Here is a 22,837-nt window from a genome sequence, read left to right on the forward strand (position 1 = left end):
CCTTTCATATAATGTGATATAATATTATTCTTGGAAATAAAATAAAACCAATCATTGAAATTGTTTGAACTTTTAGTTAAAATATAAAACATTCACTCAACTGCGTTTCCCACTCCAATCAGCAGAGGGCGCTGTAGGTCTTTCAGGCAAGTCTGCCAGAATGTGACGTGGTGGAGAATTGGACTCTTCTTTAAACAACAACAGCTAGTCGGTCGTCACTAGTTACCACAGTCACAAAGTCTTAATTATGGCTAAACCTCGCCCATTTCTACAACTTATATTCTTAAAATGGGATTTTTAAACCAACCTTTAACCACATTGCTAACCCTAACCTTAAATGAAGAAAAAAATAAAATGTTTGTTTTCATACATGTTTACGACAGCCAATGTTGACTTTGTGGCTGTGGTAACTAGTGACAACCCAGCTAGACAGCCATGTTATGTTATAGTTAAACGACAGTGGTCAGCCACTTCGGTAGCTTGCTAGCTGAAACATTGCAGCTCTTTAGACGCGTTCATGTATATTATCCACTGTGTTTTAAACTCACCTCTGTCGTCTAGCTAGTTATCCCATTTAATTTCATATTTACGTTGTTGTTATTAGTCAGCTAACGTAGCTGGCTGGTTGAATTCACTAGCCTAGCTAGCTAACTGTTAGCTAACATCCCCGACAATGAGCTCACTAAGCTACTCTCCTGTTAAAGAAGAGGCAGTCTGCTGGACGGAGAAAGAGGGTCTGTGGCTGAACGTTGTTCGTGAAAGAGGAGAAGGAAGAGGAGGATGTCACAGTAACCAAAAGTAGAGGATGAGGATGTTGCAGTGAAGGAAGAGAAAGAGGAGGGAGAGATAACTGTCATATTGGGAAGAGGAGGATATTGGACATCTGATTAAGCCCAGTAAGTTACTTACTGTCTTAAACCAGAAGCACAATTTCCAGTTGTTGAACTAAAGTGGCAAGGTCACACAGTAACAGTCACACTCCCACTATCAAATCAATATTTATTATACAGCACATTTCAGACATGGAATGCAACAGAGTGTGCATTACAGGAAATAACAACGAATGAAACAATATATATATATATATATATATATATATATTTACTACACAGCAAACAGAGGATTAAAAAACAAAAGAGTTACAATAAAAACGCTACTTTAAAGGAAAAGCAAAGCTAAAAGGTGTTTTAAGACTCTCTTTTAAATATGTTCACAGTTTTGGCTTCCCCTCAGGTCTCTGACAGGCTATTCCAGAGGCTGGGGGTATAGTAACTAAAGGCTGCTCTCCATGCTCTTGGTCCCCCTCAGGTTCTCTGGACTGGCTGATTCCAGAGGCTGGGGGTATAAGTAACTAAAAAAAGGCTGGCCCGCTCCATGCCTCTTGGTCTCCCTCAGGTTCTCTGACTGGCTATTCCAGAGGCTGGGGGTATAGTAACTAAAGGCTGCCTCTCCATGCCTCTTGGTCCTAGGCTTTGGAATTATAAAAACACCCATATCTTCTTTTTATAATCAGAGCCAAGCACATGAAGAAGCTGTATTGATGCCTTTCACAGGTCAGAGTGTGGTTTGCACATCTTGGTCACCTCCCCCCTAAAGGTCCTACACCAGGCCATCCCACTACTTTGGCCCCTAAAGGATCCTACACCAGGCCATCCCACTACTTTGGCCCTAAAGGATCCTACACCAGGCCATCCCACTACTTTTGGCCCTAAAGGATCCTACACCAGGCCATCCCACTAATTTGGCCCTAAAGGATCCTACACCAGGCCATCTACCTCGAACCCCGTCTCTCAAAAACCATAAAGAAAAGGCTTAGGAAGAGAGCATCTTTCAACTGTCCTTTTGCATTTATTGATGGGAAGAAGATTGATTTCCAGGACATCAAGTGAATGTCTCAGTCTGACTTGAGACTACTGACTGACTTAAACGCTGTGTTCTCAGGTATATTGCTACAATCAATTGAAATCGTTGTGGTCCTACTCTTTCTAAGTCAAATGAAAACGCTACCAGTTAGCTAAATTACTCCTGAGTAAGTCCCTTGTCATTATTACATTCACACTGTTTTCTATCACCCGGTTCTTAAATGTTGTGAAAACGGGATTCATCATATTGATCACAACTACCTCGGTTTACAGCCTGGTCTCACAGACTAGACATAACATAATCTCCCTTAAACATATATATTTTCTGTAGTGCTTTGATCAGTCTCTACACTTCGACATCCCATGAAAGCAAAATTATAATTTTTAAACATGATTTGAAGCTTTACATATAAAATTGTTATATGGTTTTTAGTTAAGGTAAGACAGACTGACATGATTAAATAAAAAATATATAATTATATTTCAATCTGAATGTATCTAGACAAGTCAGTTAAGAACAAATTCTTATTTACAATAACAGCCTACCAGAAGGCAAAAGGCGTCCTGTGGGGATGGGGGCTGTGATTAAACATAAATGAAATAAAAAATATAGGAGTAAACACATCACGACAAGAGAGACAACACTACATAAAGAGAGACCTAAGATGACATGGTAGCATGACAGCATGGTAGCAACACAACATGACAACAACATGGTAGCAGCACAAAACATGGTACAAACATTATTGGGCACAGACAACAGCACAAAGGGCAAGAAGGTAGAGACAACAATACATCACGCTTAGCAGCCACAACTGTCAGTAAGAGTGTCCATGATTTTGTGTGTGTATGTGTATATATATATGGTTTTTAGGTAAGACAGACTGATATGATACATATACACTACCGGTCTAAAGTTTTAGAACACCTACTCATTCCAGCGTTTTTCTTTATTTTTACAATTTTCTACATTGTAGAATAATAGTGAAGACTTCAAAACTATGAAATAACACATGGAATCATGTTGTAACCAAAAAAGTGTTAAAACAAATCTAAATATATTTTATATTTGAGATTCTTCAAACAGCCAGCCTTTGCCTTGATGACAGCGTTGCACACTCTTGGCATTCTCTCAACCAGCTTCATGAGGTAGTCACCTGGAATACATTTCAATTAACAGGTGTGCCGTCTTAAATGTTCATTTGTGTAATTCCTTTCCTCAATGCGTTTGAGCCAATCAGTTGTATTGTGACAAGGTAGGGGTGGTATACAGAATATAGCCCTATTTGGTAAAAGACAAAGTCCATATTATGTCAAGAACAGCTCAAATAAGCAAAGAGAAACGACTGTCCATCATTACTTTTAGACATGAAGGTCAGTCAATACGGAAAATTTCAAGAACTTTGAAAGTTTTTTCAAGTGCAGTCGCAAAAACCATCAAACGCAATGATGAAACTGGCTCTCATGAGGACCGTCACAGGAATGGAAGACCCAGAGTTACCTCTGCTGCAAAGGATAAGTTCATTAGAGTTACCAGCCTCAGAAATTGCAGCCCAAATAAATGCTTCACAGAGTTCAAGTAACAGACTCATCTCAACATCAACTGTTCAGAGGAGACTGTGTGAATCAGGCCTTCATGGTCGAATTCCTGCAAAGACACCACTACTAAAGGACACCAATAAGAAGAAGAGACTTACTTGGGCCAAGAAACACGAGAAATGGACATTAGACTGGTGGAAATGTGTCCTTTGGTCTGGATTCCAAATTTGACATTTTTGGTTCCAACCGCTGTGTATTTGTGAGATGCGGTGTGGGTGAATGCATGATCTCCGCATGTGTATTTCCCACAGTAAAGCATAAAGTGTTATGGTGTTGGGGTGCTTTGCTGGTGACACTGTCTGTGATTTATTTAGAATTCAAGGCACACCTAACCAACATGGCTACCACAGCATTCTGCAGCGATACGCCATCCCATCTGGTTTGGGCTTAGTGGTACTATCATTTGTTTTTCAACAGGATAATGACCCAACACACCTCCAGGCTGTGTAAGGGCTATTTTACCAAGAAGGAGAGTGATGGAGTGCTGCATTAGATGACCTGGCCTCCACAATCCCCTGACCTCAACCAAACCGAGATGGTTTGGGATGAGTTGGACTGAAAGAGTTGAAGGAAAAGCAGCCAACAAGTGCTCAGCGTATGTGGGAACTCCTTCAAGACTGTTGGAAAAGCATTCCAGGTCAAGCTGGTTGAGAGAATGCCAAGAGTGTGCAAAGCTGTCATCAAGGCAAAGGGTGGCTATTTGAAGAAACTCAAATAAAATATATTTTGATTTGTTTTAACACTTTTTTGGTTACTACATGATTTCATACATGTTATTTCATAGTTTTGATGTCTTCACTATTATTCTACAATGTAGAAAATAGTAAAAATAAAGAGAAACCCTTGAATGAGTAGGTGTTCTAGAACTTTTGACTGGTAGTGTGTATTATGTTATATGATTTTTAGGTAAGACGGACTGATATGATTATTTATATGATACCTAAAAACTATGTATGTATGTATGTATGTATGTATGTATGTATGTATGTATGTATGTATGTATGTATGTATGTATGTATGTATGTATGTATGTATTTATGTATATATATATATATATATATATGTGTGTAAATATATATATATGTGTGTGTGTATATATATGTATATATATATATATATATATGTGTACATAAACAATCATATCAGTCCATCTTACCTAAAAACTATATATATATATATATATAAAATGTAAGATGGACTGATATGAATGTATATGATACATATATATATTATATAGTTTTTAGGTAAGACGGACTGATATGATTGTGTATATGATACTGTATATAGATTTTTCTATTGTGCTATCGACTGTACTTTTGTTTACTCCATGTGTAACTCTGTGTTGTTTTTTGTCGCACTGCTTTGATTTATCTTGGCCAGGTCACAGTTGTAAATGAGAACTTGTTCTCAACTGGCCTACCTGGTTAAATAAAGGTGAAATAAAATAAAAATATATATAACATCTATAAACTCTGGCCACCGGTTATTAGTTAATGTTCTATAAACTCTGGCCACCGGTTATTAGTTCTATTTGATAATGTTCTACACCCTCAGTAGCTTGACTCTGTTTAGATGTTCTATTCCTTTATCTGTTCTGCATGTAGTTTTTGTTTGTCCACACTGCTGAATCTGTGTGATGTATCACCATTAGAGGGGGGCGGGGTTACTCGACAAGCCCATCTTTTATCCCCTCCTGCACATACTGTTGTTTTACTGTTAAAAGCTATTTTTTACAACAGCCACTTTCCTCAGCAACTAGTTCCCCGATCAATATTTTCATTGCCTGTGTATTTTGCAGTTACCTCATAGGAAGACTGTTTTATCATGTGGAGATTTAATTTAAGTCTCTCTGTTTTTAACCTAATATTATGGTTGTCTTTGGCAGGCGAGAGACCAGACTCTCACTCTGACAGTGGAAAGGGTCCTTCAGGGAAACAAGACCCAGAGACGCCCAAACCAGCAAGACCACACCACTGCTCCCAGTGTAATAAGAATTTTAAGTGGTTATATAAGCTGAAAAGGCATGAGAAAATACACACAGGAGAGAAGCCTTTCCAATGCTCCCAGTGTGGAAAGAGTTTTACCCAGTTAGGGACCCTGAAAAGGCATGAGAGAATACACACAGGAGAGAAGCCTTTCCAATGCTCCCAGTGTGGAAAGGGTTTTACACGATTAGGGAACCTGAAAAAGCATGAGAGAACACACACAGGAGAGAAGCCTTTCCAATGCTCCCAGTGTGGAAAAGGTTTTACCAAGTTAAGGAACCTGAAGGAGCATGAAAGGACACACACAGGGGAGAACTCTTACCATTGCTCTCTGTGTGGAAAGGATTTCACCAAGTTAGGGAGCCTAAAAGTGCATAAAAGAATACACACAGGAGAGAAACCTTTCCAATGTTCCCAGTGTGGAAAAGGTTTCACACGGTTAGGGCATCTGAAGGAACATAAAAGAATACACACAGGAGAGAGACCTTTTCAATGCTCCCAGTGTGGAAAGGTTTTACCCTGTTAGGGAACCTGAATATGCATGAGAAAACACACACAGGAGAAAAGCCTTTCCAGTGCTCCCAGTGTGGAAAGAGCTTTTACACAGTTAGGGAACCTGAAGGAGCATGAAAAGACACATACAGGGGAGACAGTCTTACCATTGCTCTCTGTGTGGAAAGGATTTTACACGGCTAGGGAACCTAGAAAAGGAAGGAGAGAATACACACACTCTTTCCAATGCGCCCAGTGAGGAACAGGAGTTGGAAATCCGGTTCAGGGAACAGAACCTAAATACCGGAAAAAGAGCAAAACATTTGAGGAACAGAACAGAACCGATAACGAAAGTGATCTCCACTGTTCCAGAACAGAACCGTTATTTTGAAAAGCTTGGGAACCGGGTTAAGTTATTTTATAAGTAATTGCCTAGTGGAAATCTAACTTTTCAAAGTTCATATTCAGTTAAAGTCATACCCAAATAATGTCTACTTGTATTTTATTACACCTGTGAGCAAAGACTTAGCTAATGTCTGTATAACGTGGTTTGTTTCCAACTGGTATAATAAGGGTGAATGCACCTATAGTCTAAGTCGCTCTGATAAGAGCGTCTGACTACCTGAGAAATGTATGTAAATGCAAGTGGTGTGCTGAATAGCAAAATCCACTAATTTGAAGTGGTGTCCACACATACTGTGACCATGTGGTTGTCCCTTCATCAATGTTCCCATCAGTATTATTCCACCATGTCAGAGATAACACATGTGCTGATTGTAAAACACATTTGATTAATGCAAAAAAAAAATCTGAATATAAATAAAATGTGGAACGCCATTAGTGAACATTCATTATATACATACATCAATGTATTGTTACATGTAGGAGCAGTATAGACCTAGTCTGTTCATTATATACATCTATGTATTGTTACACCATGTAGGAGCAGTATAGAGCTAGTCTGTTCATTATATACATCTATGTATTGTTACACCATGTAGGAGCAGTATAGACCTAGTCTGTTCATTATATACATCTACATGATGTATTGTTACACCATGTAGGAGCAGTATAGACCTAGTCTGTTCATTATATACATCTATGTATTGTTACACCATGTAGGAGCAGTATAGAGCTAGTCTGTTCATTATATACATCTATGTATTGTTACACCATGTAGGAGCAGTATAGAGCTAGTTGCTTATTTTGATGCTATCTGTTTGTTTGAATGACTGAATAAGAAATTGCCTTAATTGCAGATCTGTGGTAGATGTTACATTTTTTTTATTTTATTCTCACTCATTAAAAACCTTCACTAATCAATCAACACTTGCTTCTCTTTGTACGTCTCAATACATTATTGTTAGCTATTTAGTTAAATTAAATTTAAAAACCTTTGTCTGGAAATTAAATGTATTTTCCTTCAACTTCCAGGTCAGTAGCTTCAGCCCCACATCACACACACACAATTCTTATTTACTTTGAGCTACTTTTTGATTGGTTCTGATATGCACGCTATTTGCATGCGTAACGCCACACACTTCCTCGTCAATTTGCTACGCCCCCCCCAGACGCCTTGTTATATAAATACATAAATACACAAAAGAGGTGGCAAACAAGTCAGGCTGCTCAGCTGATTGGTTAACATACTGTCAATTTAGAAATGCTGTGAGTGAACTTAACAAAAAGAACAATAAATTATATTACCAAACCAAGATAAATTCCAAACAATAAAAAAATACTTTGGAGTAACTTAAATGGTATCATGGGCAGAAAACACAATTATTCTCCATCGTTCATTGAAGTTGATGGGTCATTTATAACAAAACTTTGTGATTTTGCCAATCATTTCAAAGGCTATTTCACTTCGAAAGTGGAAAAACTCACAAGTGAAATGACAACAGTGAACCATAATATTTTTTTGTATAAAAGATCAAATAATGAAAGAGAAGGATTGCTGTTTTAAATTTGGTCAAGTTCGTGTGGGAGACGTGGAAAACTATTGTTAACCACCAATAATGATGAGCCACCAGGTATAGACAACCTGGATGGGAAACTATGGAGAATGGTAGCAGACTGTATTACCACCAGGTATAGACAACCTGGATGGGAAACTATGGAGAATGGTAGCAGAACTGTATTACCACCAGGTATAGACAACCTGGATGGGAAACTATGGAGAATGGTAGCAGACTGTATTACCACCAGGTATAGACAACCTGGATGGGAAACTATGGAGAATGGTAGCAGACTGTATTACCACCAGGTATAGACAACCTGGATGGGAAACTATGGAGAATGGTAGCAGACTGTATTGTCACCCCTATTTGCTACATCTTTAACCAAAGCCTAAAGGAGTGTGTCCACACAGGGCGTGGAAGAAAGCTAAAGTCATTCCACTTCCTAAAAATAGGCCCTAACAGTTCTTCAATCAGTTTGCTGCCTGTTCTTAGTAAACTGATTGAGAGAATTTTTGTTTGACCAAATACAATGCTATTTTTCAGAGAACAAGTTATCTACTGACTTTCAGCATGCATATAGAGAAGGGCACTCAACTTGTACTGCACTGACTCAGATGGCTGATGACTGGTTAAAGGAAATGGATAATAAGATGATAGTTTATGTGCAGCCCTTTGATGTTATTGATCATGAATTGCTATTGAAGAAACTCACTTGCTATGGCGATACATCACATGCCACCACATGGTTGCAGAGTTATTTATCCAATAGAACCCAGAGAATGTTCTTCAATGGAAACGTCTTTAACATCAGATATGTACAGTGCGGTATCCCTCAGGGCAGTACCCTTGGGCCGTTACTCTTCTCTATTTTTTTTAAATAAATGATGACACCACAAAGCTAGAATGACTATGTATGATTCCATGCTCTATATGGCAGCACCCAAAGCCTGTGACCTCACTGACATTCTAAATAAGGAGTTACAGTCAGTATCAGAATGGGTAATAAACTGGTCTTAAATGCATCTAAAACTACTGTAAAAGCTGATGTATTTGGTTCAAAACATATTCTTAAGACCTAAACCTCAACTGGAGTTGTGTATAAAGGTTGTGAGCATTGAGCAAGTTGAGGAAGCTAAACTCCTGGGTATAACATTGGACACTCAATTACCATGGTCAAGTCATATTGACAGAGTTGTTGTGAAGATGGGGAGGGGTATATCTGTTATAAAAAATATGTTCTGCATTTTTTTACACAAATGAACTGTACCAGTTGTTCGGGCTCTGGTCTTGTCCTGTCTTGATTACTCTCCGGTAATATGGTCAGGTGATATGGTAATATGGTGAGGTGATATGGTAATATGGTCAGGTAATATGGTCAGGTGATATGGTAATATGGTCAGGTGATATGGTAATATGGTCAGGTAATATGGTCAGGTGATACGGTAATATGGTCAGGTGATATGGTAATATGGTCAGGTAATATGGTAATATGGTCAGGTGATATGGTAATATGGTCAGGTAATATGGTCAGGTGATATGGTAATATGGTCCTGTAATATGGTCAGGTGATATGGTAATATGGTCAGGAGATATGGTAATATGGTCAGGTAATATGGTCAGGTGATATGGTCATATGGTCAGGTGATATGGTCAGGTGATATGGTAATATGGTCAGGTAATATGGTAATATGGTCAGGGGATATGGTAATATGGTCAGGTGATATGGTAATATGGTCATTTAATATGGTCAGGTGATATGGTCAGGTGATATGGTCAGGTGATATGGTAATATGGTCAGGTGATATGGTCAGGTGATATGGTCAGGTGATATGGTAATATGGTCAGGTGATATGGTCAGGTGATATGGTCAGGTGATATGGTCATATGGTCAGGTGATATGGTCAGGTGATATGGTAATATGGTCAGGTGATATGGTAATATGGTCAGGTGATATGGTAATATGGTCAGGTGATATGGTAATATGGTCAGGAGATATGGTAATATGGTCAGGTGATATGGTCAGGTGATATGGTCAGGTGATATGGTCAGGTGATATGGTCAGGTGATATGGTAATATGGTCAGGTGATATGGTAATATGGTCAGGTGATATGGTCAGGTGATATGGTAATATGGTCAGGTGATATGGTAATATGGTCAGGTGATATGGTAATATGGTCAGGTGATATGGTAATATGGTCAGGTGATATGGTAATATGGTCAGGTGATATGGTCATATGGTCAGGTGATATGGTCAGGTGATATGGTAATATGGTCAGGTGATATGGTCAGGTGATATGGTAATATGGTCAGGTGATATGGTCAGGTGATATGGTAATATGGTCAGGTGATATGGTCAGGTGATATGGTAATATGGTCAGGTGATATGGTAATATGGTCAGGTGATATGGTAATATGGTCAGGTGATATGGTAATATGGTCATTTAATATGGTCAGGTGATATGGTCAGGTGATATGGTCAGGTGATATGGTCAGGTGATATGGTAATATGGTCAGGTGATATGGTAATATGGTCAGGTGATATGGTAATATGGTCAGGTGATATGGTAATATGGTCATTTAATATGGTCAGGTGATATGGTCAGGTGATATGGTCAGGTGATATGGTCAGGTGATATGGTAATATGGTCAGGTGATATGGTCAGGTGATATGGTAATATGGTCAGGTGATATGGTAATATGGTCAGGTGATATGGTCAGGTGATATGGTAATATGGTCAGGTGATATGGTAATATGGTCAGGTGATATGGTAATATGGTCAGGTGATATGGTAATATGGTCAGGTGATATGGTAATATGGTCAGGTAAAATGGTAATATGGTCAGGTGATATGGTAATATGGTCAGGTGATATGGTAATATGGTCAGGTCATATGGTGATATGGTCAGGTGATATGGTAATATGGTCAGGTTATATGTTAATATGGTCAGGTGATATGTTAATATGGTCAGGTGATATGGTAATATGGTCAAATGAAGCAAAGAAAGATCCAGCAAAGCTGCAGCTGGCTCAAAACAGAGCAGCGCGCCTTGCCCTTAACTGCACATACAGAACAAACAACATGCATGCCAGTCTTTCCTGGTTGAAGATTGACGAGAGAATAACTGCATCAATTCTTCTTTTTGTGAGAAATATTGTGTGGAAATATCCAAATTGTCTGTATAATCAACTTACATATAGCTCTGACAACATACTTACCCCACCAGACTTGCCTCTGTTATACCCCTGAAAGGTGGAAATATACAAATAAATCCCACAGAGAATGTTTCACAAATGCACAAAATATTTTCTCTCAAATTACATAGCTGTTACAATTGTTCAATAAACCAGTATTGTCTCATTATACATTACAATGGCTCAATTAATACATGTTTATTGTCCCTCTTTTTAAATGTATAACCATCCTAATAACAAAGACAACATGTATAACCTTGTTTTCATTTTTAGATTACAACAACATTCAGTTTTCCATTGCTCCCATTCACCCACACACACAGGAGCTGAGCATACGGTCTCTGTCGGGCACGAAGTCGGTGAGCAGCCTTTTAGCAAGGTAGCTAGCAAAACGGCTAATGGCTCATTTCCAAGTTGTCTAAACATACAAATAACACATTTGACATTGTTTTAAACATGTTTGCTACTGACTAAATAACACACAGTAACATCTGTAACATTCTGACATGAATAAATACATTTGAAATCGCGTTCATACCTAAAAGGAAGATATATGGAAATAAATGACATGGATATATAGCTACGGCTTCAAGTCACTAATGAATGAGCTGGGAAGCCCCGAGCGACCCGATAGGAATTCTTAGGTAAAATCAATCAAAACTCAGATCAGACATCAATAGAGCATACAGATCGTATTATCAACATTTAGATAAATTAAAAGCATATTTACTTATTGGTACACATTTTGATTCTGTATTATTATTTAGTTAGAATTAAAAGTGCCTTAATAATATCACACATGAGAAATGTCTGATTCCATTCTCTGATTCTGATTCCATTCTCTGATTCTGATTCCATTCTCTGATTCTGATTCCATTCTCTGATTCTGATTCCATTCTCTGATTCTGATTCCATTCTCTGATTCTGATTCCATTGTTTATGGGAAATAAAACTAGGGGAGGAGGGGGGGGCACAAATACAAATTCTATCTGGGGAATCCATGCCACCCCTAGAGGCGGCCCCAGACTCAGACTAGTTAACAAAGAACATAGGTTGAAAATGAGTTTGATTGATACTGTCTGGTGTGTAAAGGTGAAGGAAAAAAACAACATTTGATTGAATGTAGTTTTAATGAAATCACATGTAAATAACATTGATTCAACCACTGTGTGCCCAGTGGGCAGTCAACTCTGTATTTTTGAGGTTCGCTGCATGACTGTCTGTTTATGTCACAAGAGAGCTCTTCTGGAACCTTTTGGGTGTAGTGAATTGCAATACAGTTACTGAGGTGAAGGACTAAACTGAAGCCTTAGTGGAAGGAAACTCCATCAAGGTTACTGATTTATTCCAACCAATCAGGGCTCGTGGACACACTCCGGGGCTCTGCGCCTGCACACCTTGCGTTAGAGGGTGTTTTGCCATCTAGAGAAAATAAGTGTTTGATGCTGATGGACCTTACTAAAACATTCTGTTTCCTTACTAAAGTGTTGTGCGTCCCTAGGAATACCACACACCAATATTAAACCCTTCAATGGAAGCAGCTGTGTCCGCATGTGTGTGTGTTGGTGACCAAATTACAGTAATGGGCCTCAACATGTTGTTCTAACCGGACAACATTGTAGTGAGCATAAGTTAATTGCGGGTGAGGGCTCAGAAGCCAACCACTCAGACCAGCTCCAACAGTTTTTTTTATGGTCCTTCGTATCGCTGGATTCTGACCTGCTACATTTGAGATGTTTAGGTACCCTGAAGAGGAGTTAGTTGATCTCACCACGAACCACTGGTCACCAACCACCTCAGCCCACACCGCCCCACGAAGCCATCATGCACCTGAGGAAGATGAGCTGCAAGGCCTTACAACCCCGATCTCATCTAAGAGACTACTACACTCCCTGCTCCAGGCCTCCTCAGAGGTCATGGAGCGACCACACCCTCTCCAGTTGGAAGCTACAGAGGGACTACGAGGCTCTATGAGAGGAAAGAGGTCAGGAGGTCATACCCGGCCTGAGTCACCGCCGCGGGAGCACCGTTACCGCTGCTATTCTCCTGACCGCCACTGCTCTAGGACCTCCCGGCTAGAGCCTTCATCATCGCATTACATCGTGTTGCCGTTACTCCCCGAGTCAGCCCAGCCACTCCCATAATTGTCTCCACTCTACAAGAAGTATGGAACCACCAAGACTCTTCCTAGAGCTGGCCGCCTGGCCAAACTGAGCAATCGGGTGGAAAGGGCCTTGGTCAGGGAGGTGACCAAGAACCCAATGGTCACTCTGACAGAGCTCCAGAGTTTGTTTATGGAGATGGGAGAACCTTCCAGAAGGACAACTATCTCTGCAGCACTCCACTAATCAAGCCTTTATGGTAGAGTGGCCAGTCTTCAGTAAAAGGCACAGTAAAAGGCACATGACTGCCCACTTCGAGTTTGCCTAAGGTTGAAGAGGCGCTCCAAAAAGCTACTAAATGATTGAGGTACCTGAGTAGTCCAAAAAATAGTCACCCAACGATGGTTAGGTAGTCAGTACAAAATGTTTTGAATACCATGGCTGAGAGTATAAATCTGGTCCTGCTGTTGAGGTTCTATGGAGGAATATTGATTTCAGAACAGAAGCCGACAAATTAGGCAGCCTCTCCCTGATGTCGTGCTTTCTTGTTCGTTGGCCACAAATTGTTCCTCTTCTCTATGTCCTCTGGGCTGAGATGCTCAGCGAAACGCGGACCATGGCTCTGAAGGAATGCGTTTCTTTCCCTAGCAGCTTTCCAGACAGCATCCCTGTAGAATCTGGCGTTTTGCTGTTTCTTCTTGCCGAGGCAATGCACAATGTCAATGGTATCAGCAACTTAGTTTTTCTCCGCAGGCATAACTTATTGGCAGATGCGGATAGCCTCGAGCCTCACTTCCTCATTCTCCACCTCGTGCACACCATAGAGTCTTAGGATCCATCTTCTTGTGTATTGTTCCAGATCAGTGAGATGTCTATGATTCCACCTTTTCCACACTTTTTTCAACTTTAGGCACTTTGATTTTCACATCCTTGATAATACTACATGCAAACTCCAGTCTTTTTCCAGCCTTCGATTACCATGGTGTTTACGCCTACCATTTTCTCAATGGCGTTGATGAGTAAAAGAGAGGGTAGCCACGAAGTGCATGTTGTTTTCTTGGAAACTGGAAGTTTGCACGGAGTAACCGGTAAAGAGGGGAACTCATAATTTTCAACAGCTGTCGAAAGTGTGAGATTTTCCATATAGGGTAAGCACAGCGAAAGCAGTTGTCTTTAACAAGCACGTTCCTCTCTTGTTGCTTAGCAACAGAGCGGCTAGTTAGACTTCGCATGGACAAGCCGAAATAAATTATCCAGTTATCATTCCAATCACAGGGAAGTTCTTCATATCCTGAACAAATAAAACCAATGATAGGAATGACTGGAAACTATTTATTTTTATTTTTTTTATTATGGTGCGCAGCCATCTTGGCCCTCCCAGCTATAAACAGCGTCTCTGCGAGCATATGAACTCGGTAGCACAGACTAGATCCATATTTTAGTGTATTTTTTTATTTTTATTTCACCTTTATTTAACCAGGTGAAGTAGAGAAATACTGCATTGTGGGACGATATCCGGAAATAAGTTAATAAATATGTAATAAAGCAAAAATAACTCTTTGTACTTATAGGTAACCAGATCGTGACTACAATGAATTTACTAAATCTTTAACCACACTGTGTTGTTACATTGAGTTTTGCTTCCTACCCTTTATGGCAGCTCCCCAATCTCTGATTCAGAGGGGTTGTGTTAAATGCGGAAAACATATTTCAGTTGAATGCATTCAGTTGTACAACTGACTCGGTGTCGCCCTTTCCCTTTAACTTTTTGTCTGAAAATAAAATATACATTTTACACAGCTGCGTTACCCACTCCAGTCAGCAGATGGCGGAATGAGACTTTAAGGCGACGCTGCTAGTGTGACGTATAATGTAGTGGACGGGACGCTTCTTTCAACAGCAACAACAGTTAGTCAGTCTCCTCCGTAGCTTGCTAGACAAAATAACCGAACCAATAAAGCATTTTAGACGCTTTAGTGTATATTAGCCACTGTGTTTTAAGCCCACTTCTGTCGTCTAGTTAGTAATACCATTTACTGTCACATTTACGTTGTTATTGGTCAGCTAGCTGGCTGGTTAAGTTAGCATTAGCCTAGCTAGCTAACATCTCCGACAATGAGCTCACTAAGCTACTCTCCTCCTGCTAAAGAAGAGGAGGCCTGCTGGACGGAGAAAGAAGCTCTAGTGAAAGAAGATGAGAAAGAGGAGGCTGTTACAATACAACAACAAGTAGAAGGTGAAGCTGTTACCGTGAAAGAAGAAGAGAAAGACGTTTCAGTTAAAGAAGAGGAAGACGCGTTCAGGGTGAAAGAGGAGGAGGAAGAGGAGGCTGTTACAATACAACAACAAGTAGAGGGTGAAGCTGTTACCGTGAAAGAAGATCCGTTCAGAGTGAAAGAGGAGGAGGATTTTACTGTAAAAGAAGAGGAGGAAGAGAAAGAGGATTCCGTTTTTGGAGTGGAGGAGATGGATGAACTTAGCCGTGAAATGGTTTTGAGAAACCGGGCGCTGATTAACACTAGTAAGTACTGTCTTAAATACAGAGGCACAAACTCTGCAATAGCTACATCCATATTTGTACTTTTAAATTATTTATTTATAGCCATTGATCCTTGAAGAACCCCAAATAAGCTTTTTTTACTCCAATGTTTAGAAACAATGTAAACCAACACTGCAGCCTCAACATGGTTAAAACTATAATGTTGATATCATGGATGGTCAGTCCTTGCCTCCATAGGTCTGTCTATGAATTTGAGCGACTGTCAAGTCAACACCTTATAACTGTTATGCCAAGATGTGTGAACTTCTTGAAGAGGTCTCTAGGTTTTGGATTAAGGTTGATACAAAAGCTTTCTCTATGAATTTGAGAGAAGTTACATTTCTCCAGACCCCATCCCTTAGATGTTTACCAAAACAGTGGCAGAATGACAGCTTTGTTATTGTTTCAACTGCAGATTGATTGATGTGGGGCAACCTAGGATTTAAACAGCAACAAAATGTCAGCCCTGAGACTTGGTTTGGGCGTCCACATGTACGTGTTGGTGAGAGACTTACCTTTCCACAGAGGGATCATATTAGTGTGTAGCCCAAACTGTTTAGACGTTTTCGTGAGAAGAGTGATTTTCAGTAGAGGTCGACCGATTATGATTTTTCAACACCGATACCAATTATTGGAGGACCAAAAAAGCCGATACCGATTAATCAGCCGGTATTTATTTATTTATTTATTTGTAATAATGACAATTACAACAATACTGAATGAACACTTATTTTAACTTAATATAATACATCAAAAAAATCTATTTAGCCTCAAATAAATAATGAAACATGTTCAATTTGATTTAAATAATGCAAAAACAAAGTGTTGGAGAAGAAAGTAAAAGTGCAATATGTGCCATGTAAAAAAGCTAACGTTTAAGTTCCTTGCTCAGAACATGAGAACATATGAAAGCTGGTGGTTCCTTTTAACATGAGTCTTCAATATTCCCAGGTAAGAAGTTTTAGGTTGTAGTTATTATAGGAATTATAGGACTATTTCTCTCTATACGATTTGTATTTCATATACCTTTGACTATTGGATGTTCTTATAGGCACTTTAGTATTGCCAGTGTAACAGTATAGCTTCTGTCCCTCTCCTCGCTCCTACCTGGGCTCGAACCAGGAACACATCGACAACAGCCACCCTCGAAGCAGCGTTACCCACGTAGAGGAAGGGAAAAAACTACTCCAAGTCTCAGAGTGAGTGACGTTTGAAACGCTATTAGCGCACACCCGGCTAACTAGCTAGCCATTTCACATCGGTTACACCAGCCTAATCTTGGGAGTTGAAAGGCTTTAAGTCATAAACAGCGCATTGCATTCGAAGGGCTGCTGGCAAAACGCACGAAAATGCTATTTTGAATGAATGCTTACGAGCCTGCTGCTGCCTACCATCGCTCAGTCAGACTGCTCTATCAAATCATAGACTTAATTATAACATAATAACACACAGAAACACGAGCCTTAGGTCATTATTATGGTTGAATCCGGAAACTCTCATCTCGAAAACAAAACGTTACATTGCACAACCTTCAGTGTTATGTCATAATTACGTAAAATTCTGACAAATTACCCAAAGTGTTGCATATACCCTGACTGCGTGCAATGAACGCAAAATGACACAATTTCACCTGGTTAATATTGTCTGCTAACCTGGATTTCATTTAGCTAAATATGCAGGTTTAATAATATAGTTAAAAGAAATTCATGTTAGCAGGCAATATTAACTAAATATGCAGGTTTAAAAATATATACTTGTGTATCGATTTTAAGAAAGGCATTGATGTTTATGGTTGGAGCAACGTGTACCTAAGCGATTATATGCAACGCAGGACAGGCTAGATAAACATAAACTAGTAATATCATCAACCATGTGTAGTTAACTAGTGATTATGATTGATTGATTGTTTTTTATAAGATAAGTTTAATGCTAGCTAGCAACTTACCTTGGAATTCTTACTGCATTCGCGTAACAGGCAGGCTCCTCGTGGAGTGCAATGTAAAGCAGGTGGTTAGAGCATTGGACTTGTTAACCGTAAGGTTGCAAGATTGAATCCCAGAGCTGACAAGGTAAAAATCTGTCTTTCTGCCCCTGAACAAGGCAGTTAACCCACCGTTCCTAGGCCGTCATTGAAAATAAGAATGTGTTCTTAACTGACTTGCCTAGTTAAATAAAGGTCTTTAAAAAAAAATATATATATATATATATAAAAATCGGCCAAATCGGCGTCCAAAAATACCAATTTCCGATTGTCATGAAAACTTGAAATCGGCCCTAATTAATCGGTCGACCTCTAATTTTCAGTATGTCTCATGGTCTGACAAACACCGATGTATCTCTACCACCTTTCACTGCAGCCTAAACAGACACATTTTTATATATATTTATTTAAAAGTCATTTAAGAACTTTTCTTATTTACAATGACGGCCTACTTGTAAATGGTGGGTTTTGTATTATGCTAATTCGTTTTCAGCTCTAGGTGGTTAACCTGTCTCTTCCCCTTCATCTACACTGATTGGACTGGATTTAGCAAATAACATCAATAAGGATCATATCTTAATCCTGGTCAGTCTGTCATGGAAAGAGCAGGTGTTCATAATGTTTTGTACACTCAGTGTATAAAGTCTTCTGTCCCTGTAAGTTCACATGTGGAACTGCATGAAATGTGTTTTAGTTTCCAGTCATTTAGAAATGTGATCCCAATGTCCCACATTGTCCTCTTTATTAATAGAAAGACTCATATACAGTATAGTATTAGTTTAAAACTAAAGTCACGTCATAAACAAGTACAACAGCAATGGAAAACAACTGCTGTTCACCATCTGGGACCATTCAACAGTCTAGATTTACCAGGTTATTACTAAATAAACTGTTCACCATCTGGGACCGTTCAACAGTCTAGATTTACCAGGTTATTACTAAATAAACTGTTCACCATCTGGGACCGTTCAACAGTCTAGATTTACCAGGTTATTACTAAATACACTGTTCACCATCTGGGACCGTTCAACAGTCTAGATTTACCAGGTTATTACTAAATAAACTGTTCACCATCTGGGACCATTCAACAGTCTAGATTTACCAGGTTATTACTAAATAAACTGTTCACCATCTGGGACCATTCAACAGTCTAGATTTACCAGGATTACTAAATAAACTGTTCACCATCTGGGACCATTCAACAGTCTAGATTTACCAGGTTATTACTAAATAAACTGTTCACCATCTGGGACCATTCAACAGTCTAGATTTACCAGGTTATTACTAAATAAACTGTTCACCATCTGGGACCATTCAACAGTCTAGATTTACCAGGTTATTACTAAATAAACTGTTCACCATCTGGGACCATTCAACAGTCTAGATTTACCAGGTTATTACTAAATAAACTGTTCACCATCTGGGACCATTCAACAGTCTAGATTTACCAGGTTATTACTTTGTTGGGTTCTCAGGCTTACAGTTGTTGTTTTGATTATTGCTTGAACAGTCGCTAAGATAATATTTGGTTTTGATAGTTGCGAAATACCTATTTTGGATGCAGCACTTGTTAGCTTGAATGCTAATGCTCATTGACAAACTAGTAGCAAAGCTCGCCAAAGATAATTTTACCAGTTGAAGTGTTTTTTAAGTATAAAGCAGTTGATTTGAGACGATGGCAAAAAATAAATTGCTCCATGCAGATTTACTACATCCTTACCTAATGGTTTCTGTATTAGCAGGGACGAGTTTCTGCAACCATGCGTGCACATCGCCCTCCTTTCCGCAATTTTAGCAAACACAGAAAGGTGCCTATATTCTAGCCTAGAATCATACTTTTTACTACAAAAGTGAAAGAATATGACTTAATATAACTGTTGTTGATCGCTGACTGTCATATTAAGACAATTGTCAAATAAGTTTATAAAAAGCTTGTAAACATTTTAGCTGAAAGATACAGTGGATTTCTGCTGTTGTGGCCTTTAACCATCTGTCTGACTTTGGTGTTCACACAGGAGAGAGACTTGACTATCGTGGATCCTCTGGGGAGTCTCAACAACATCATGAAGCTGAAGAGACAGAGAAGAGTCTCTCCACATCAGAACACCTCAAAAAACACCGGCAGAGACTCACAGGGAAGAAATCTCACTGCTGCTCTGACTGTGGGAAGAGTTACTCAAGATCAGATTCATTACAACTTCACCTGAGAATACACACAGGAGAGAATTCTCACTGCTGTACTGACTGTGGGAAGAGATTCACCTCTTCAGCAGACCTTAAAAAACATTTTAGAATCCATACAGGAGAGAAACCTTATAGCTGTGATCAATGTGGGAAGAGTTTTACTCGTACAAGTAATCTGAAAGCACACCAGAGAATACACACCGCAGAGAAACCCTATAGCTGTGATCAATGTGGGAAGAGTTTTTCTTCATCTAGCCATCTGACTATACACCAGAGAACACACACAGGAGAGAAACCTCATCACTGCTTTGACTGTGGAAAGAGTTACTCAAGATCAGATTCACTGAAAGTGCACCAGAGAATTCACACTGGAGAGAAACCTTATAGCTGCTATCAATGTGGGAAGAGTTGTAATAACACAAGCAGCCTGAAAACACACCAGAGAATTCACACTGGAGAAAAACCTTATAACTGTGATCTCTGTGGGAAGAGTTTTAATGATACAAGCAGCCTGAAAACACACCAGAGAATTCACACTGGAGAGAAACCTTATTGCTGCTCTGACTGTGGGAAGACCTTTTCAAAATCATCTACATTGCAATCACACCAGAGAATTCACACTGGAGAGAAACCTTATAGCTGCTCTGACTGTGGGAAGACCTTTTCAAAATTATATACATTACAATCACACCAGAGAATACACACAGGTGAGAAACCTTACAGCTGTGATCAATGTGGGAAGAGTTTTGTTACGTCTAGCCATCTGACTATACACCAGAGAACACACACAGGAGAGAAACCTCATAGCTGTGATCATTGTGGGAAGAGATACTCTGGTAAAAGATCTCTGATTAAACATCAGAAAATACATACCTGAAGGAGTTGCTTCATGATATCAATGAAATAATGTCACAATGTAGAATGTTTTAACATTGTAGTAGGAGTATTATAATGATGTCACAATGTAGAACCCTAAACGTTTGTCCCCTGTTCTATTGATTTCAACATGATATGGATATTAGCCTCAGGGGGAAAATCCAGGCTCTGAAATGGAAGAGTTACTATTTATGTGATTTAACAAAAAGTGACTAACACAAAAAAGTTGCATTAGCGACCCACTTGAATGAAAATGCAACAATTCAAAATGTAGCTAGCTGTTTTTTACAAGTTGTGCTCTGACCAGTGATGTACACATTATTCCCAGATTCTGTGTGGTGTTTGAGCGGGATGTGCAACCTCATCTCTCCCCTCTCTCGCAATTGATTTCAACGTGATATCGATATGAGTGATGACAAATAAGTGTTGCATTTCTCTTCATTTTAGGGACCCCTACATGTAAATGCATCACTCCAAAAGGTAGCTGACTGTTTTCTGCAGATTGTCCTCTAACCAGTGAGGAAAAAGATATCTCCCGTTTCCATTTTTAGTTGCATTAGTTTCAACAGTACAACCTGATTTCCCAACTAATCTATATCCGTGATTTATTGCTACTTGTATAACAAGTGTGTTTGGTGTTTGTGCAGTTTATAAGGTGTTTTAAAAAATACAAGTAATATGATTGTGTCGATAGTACATGTTATGTTTAGTTTTTCAATATATCACAAACGGTTTCTGCATATTGGTTGTTGATTTGGACACGTTAAAACTGTTCTGACATTGGGGCTATCCCACCTAGCAACAGGTCATTGTTCCTGTTGCTAGGTGGGATAGGATAACAACTTCCAATCTACATTCGGTTTAGGTTGAAAGTGAAAAGACAGATTTTTTTAGGTCTTGGAAAATAAATATTTTTTCATGTCTTTGAAAAGACGACTGTTTAACGACGTCAGTCGCTTTTGGTTGAACGTTGAATAGACTTATTTTTCAAGTCGTTTCAACGACTCCATTGGATCAACCTAATTTTAACGTACTTGCAGTGTAGAAAATTGGTTCAGGAACAATTTTACATCACTCCCAATATTTACACACACAGTATTTCTTTACAACATTCAATTGCTAATTGTCTTTATTAATTATTGCCAAAACATATTACCAAAAGGGGTGTACATTCAGTTTTGATATTTCATATTCCATAAATGTAATGTAACATTTAGTAATCATAATTATTTATGCAACTAACATACAATGTAGTAAATCAAGCTTATAGTTTGTGCCAGGAGTCATTACATCCTGATCTTACTGTTTTAACCAATGGCCTTTCCTTAGAATGCTCATTAGTCTTACATTTTTTAATTGTTATTCATTCTTTTTTTCCCTCTTATGTTTGTTGTGTAGTAAATATTTCAGTTTTTATTTTCATTGCTTTATAATTTTTTTCCTGTGAAGCACATTGCGTTGAATCCATGTCTGAAATGTTCTATATAAATAAAGCTTGATTTGAACATATTGTAAAACAATGAACCCAATGATTGACCAATCAACAGACTTTTGCAAAACCAATGAACACATATTTGCAAAAGCAACACATATCTTGGTGAATCTTACTATGAAAGACAGTATAAGTCCAGTATATCTTCCGCTGTGTCAAAATTGTGCATGTTATGTAAGTTTAGTATTACTTTTCAACCACTCCAGTACAATACGTCAAAGGATTCAACTACTGAAAACTGAAACAAACAAATTGATCAAATAAGCAGGTCCGGGACAAGGTAGCACGTCCGGTGAACAGGTCAGGGTTCCATAGCCGCAGGAAGAACAGTTGAAAATGGATCAGGAGCCCAGGTGGACTGGGGACAGCCAGGAGATCAGGCCAGAAAGGACCATACGTCGGGATTAGGGCTCAGGTCCTCCGAAAGAGTGAGAGATGGAAGAATTAGAGGGAGCATACTTAAATTCACACAGGACACCAGATAAACAGGAGAAATGTGTGACCTCTCACCTCTCTGGCTGTAGAAGTGTTCTTCCTAACCAGTCCCTCAACAGCTCTCTAACTGAGCTC

The 22,837-nt window shown here is 39.1% G+C and overlaps 1 protein-coding gene and 1 long non-coding RNA gene across 2 annotated transcripts; both read left to right on the top strand.

Annotated features, from left to right (window-relative positions):
• The first annotated feature begins 353 nt into the window (after window positions 1-353).
• On the top strand, window positions 354-5,493 carry LOC115182230 (uncharacterized). The gene is made up of 2 exons (XR_003873683.1): window positions 354-896; window positions 5,347-5,493. It is a non-coding gene; the product is annotated as an uncharacterized LOC115182230 (long non-coding RNA).
• Window positions 5,494-19,813: 14,320 nt separating this feature from the next.
• Window positions 19,814-20,698, top strand: LOC115182216 (zinc finger protein 2 homolog; the record flags this gene model as incomplete). Its single annotated transcript, XM_029743841.1, has 1 exon — window positions 19,814-20,698. A coding segment is annotated over one exon (885 nt), but the record flags the coding sequence as incomplete, so codon positions are not given.
• Between the last annotated feature and the right edge of the window lie 2,139 nt (window positions 20,699-22,837).

This window comes from Salmo trutta, unplaced genomic scaffold (assembly GCF_901001165.1).
Source record: "Salmo trutta unplaced genomic scaffold, fSalTru1.1, whole genome shotgun sequence".
Taxonomy (NCBI): Eukaryota; Metazoa; Chordata; class Actinopteri; order Salmoniformes; family Salmonidae; genus Salmo; species Salmo trutta.